The sequence below is a fragment of the Loa loa genome (assembly GCF_000183805.2).
Source record: "Loa loa unplaced genomic scaffold supercont3.5153, whole genome shotgun sequence".
Lineage (NCBI taxonomy): Eukaryota > Metazoa > Nematoda > Chromadorea > Rhabditida > Onchocercidae > Loa > Loa loa.
Genome location: NW_018113327.1, coordinates 1 through 615, shown reverse-complemented (window position 1 = coordinate 615; position 615 = coordinate 1). Strand labels below are relative to the sequence as shown.

The window sequence follows — 615 nt, the reverse complement described above, 5'->3', positions numbered from 1 at the left end:
CATTAAAGGTAGGTATAGTTGGGGGAGCTGGACTGTGTGGTTGGGAGAAGGAATTATAATTTCTTGTTCCTTTCTTACTACCTTTAAAATTCCTTCTAATTTTTGCTCGGTTTCATTCTTGTGCCTTGTGAGGGTTATTATTGCTTCTTGCCCCTCATGTATTACTCGAAACAGTCCTTGTCCCCCTTCTAGGATTGATTCGAAAACTTTCTCTTCTTCCCTCTTTTTTGTGGTAATTGTTTGAATATATGAGAGCCACATCTCGTAGGCCTCTTTAAGTGATTTAATACATAATTGAATTTTATCAATCTTATCTGCCAGTACTTGGATCCTTGCCGTATAAAGGTTTTCTCTTTGCTCGTATGATAAGTTCGGATCCGGGGATTCAAATACAAGGGAATTTATCTCATTAAGGAGGAAAACTAACCTGTTTTTTGCTGGTTCAAAACTGGCAGTAATACTGCTCGTCATCGTACCTCACCTCGGGCACCAAAATTTTTGTAGCGAATATTGTTCGGGTTCGTTTGAGAGGGTGATGTCGGAGACCACTATTGCCAGCGATATAACGCGAGATGTCGTAGCGTTAAGTTGAATTGAGTTGATGCAAATACGATG

General features: G+C 39.8%; 1 protein-coding gene across 1 annotated transcript; it reads right to left on the bottom strand.

The window, feature by feature from the left end:
• Nucleotides 1–81: 81 nt before the first annotated feature.
• Nucleotides 82–471, bottom strand: LOAG_19315 (hypothetical protein; the record flags this gene model as incomplete). Its single annotated transcript, XM_020451960.1, has 1 exon — nucleotides 82–471. A coding segment is annotated over one exon (390 nt), but the record flags the coding sequence as incomplete, so codon positions are not given.
• Between the last annotated feature and the right edge of the window lie 144 nt (nucleotides 472–615).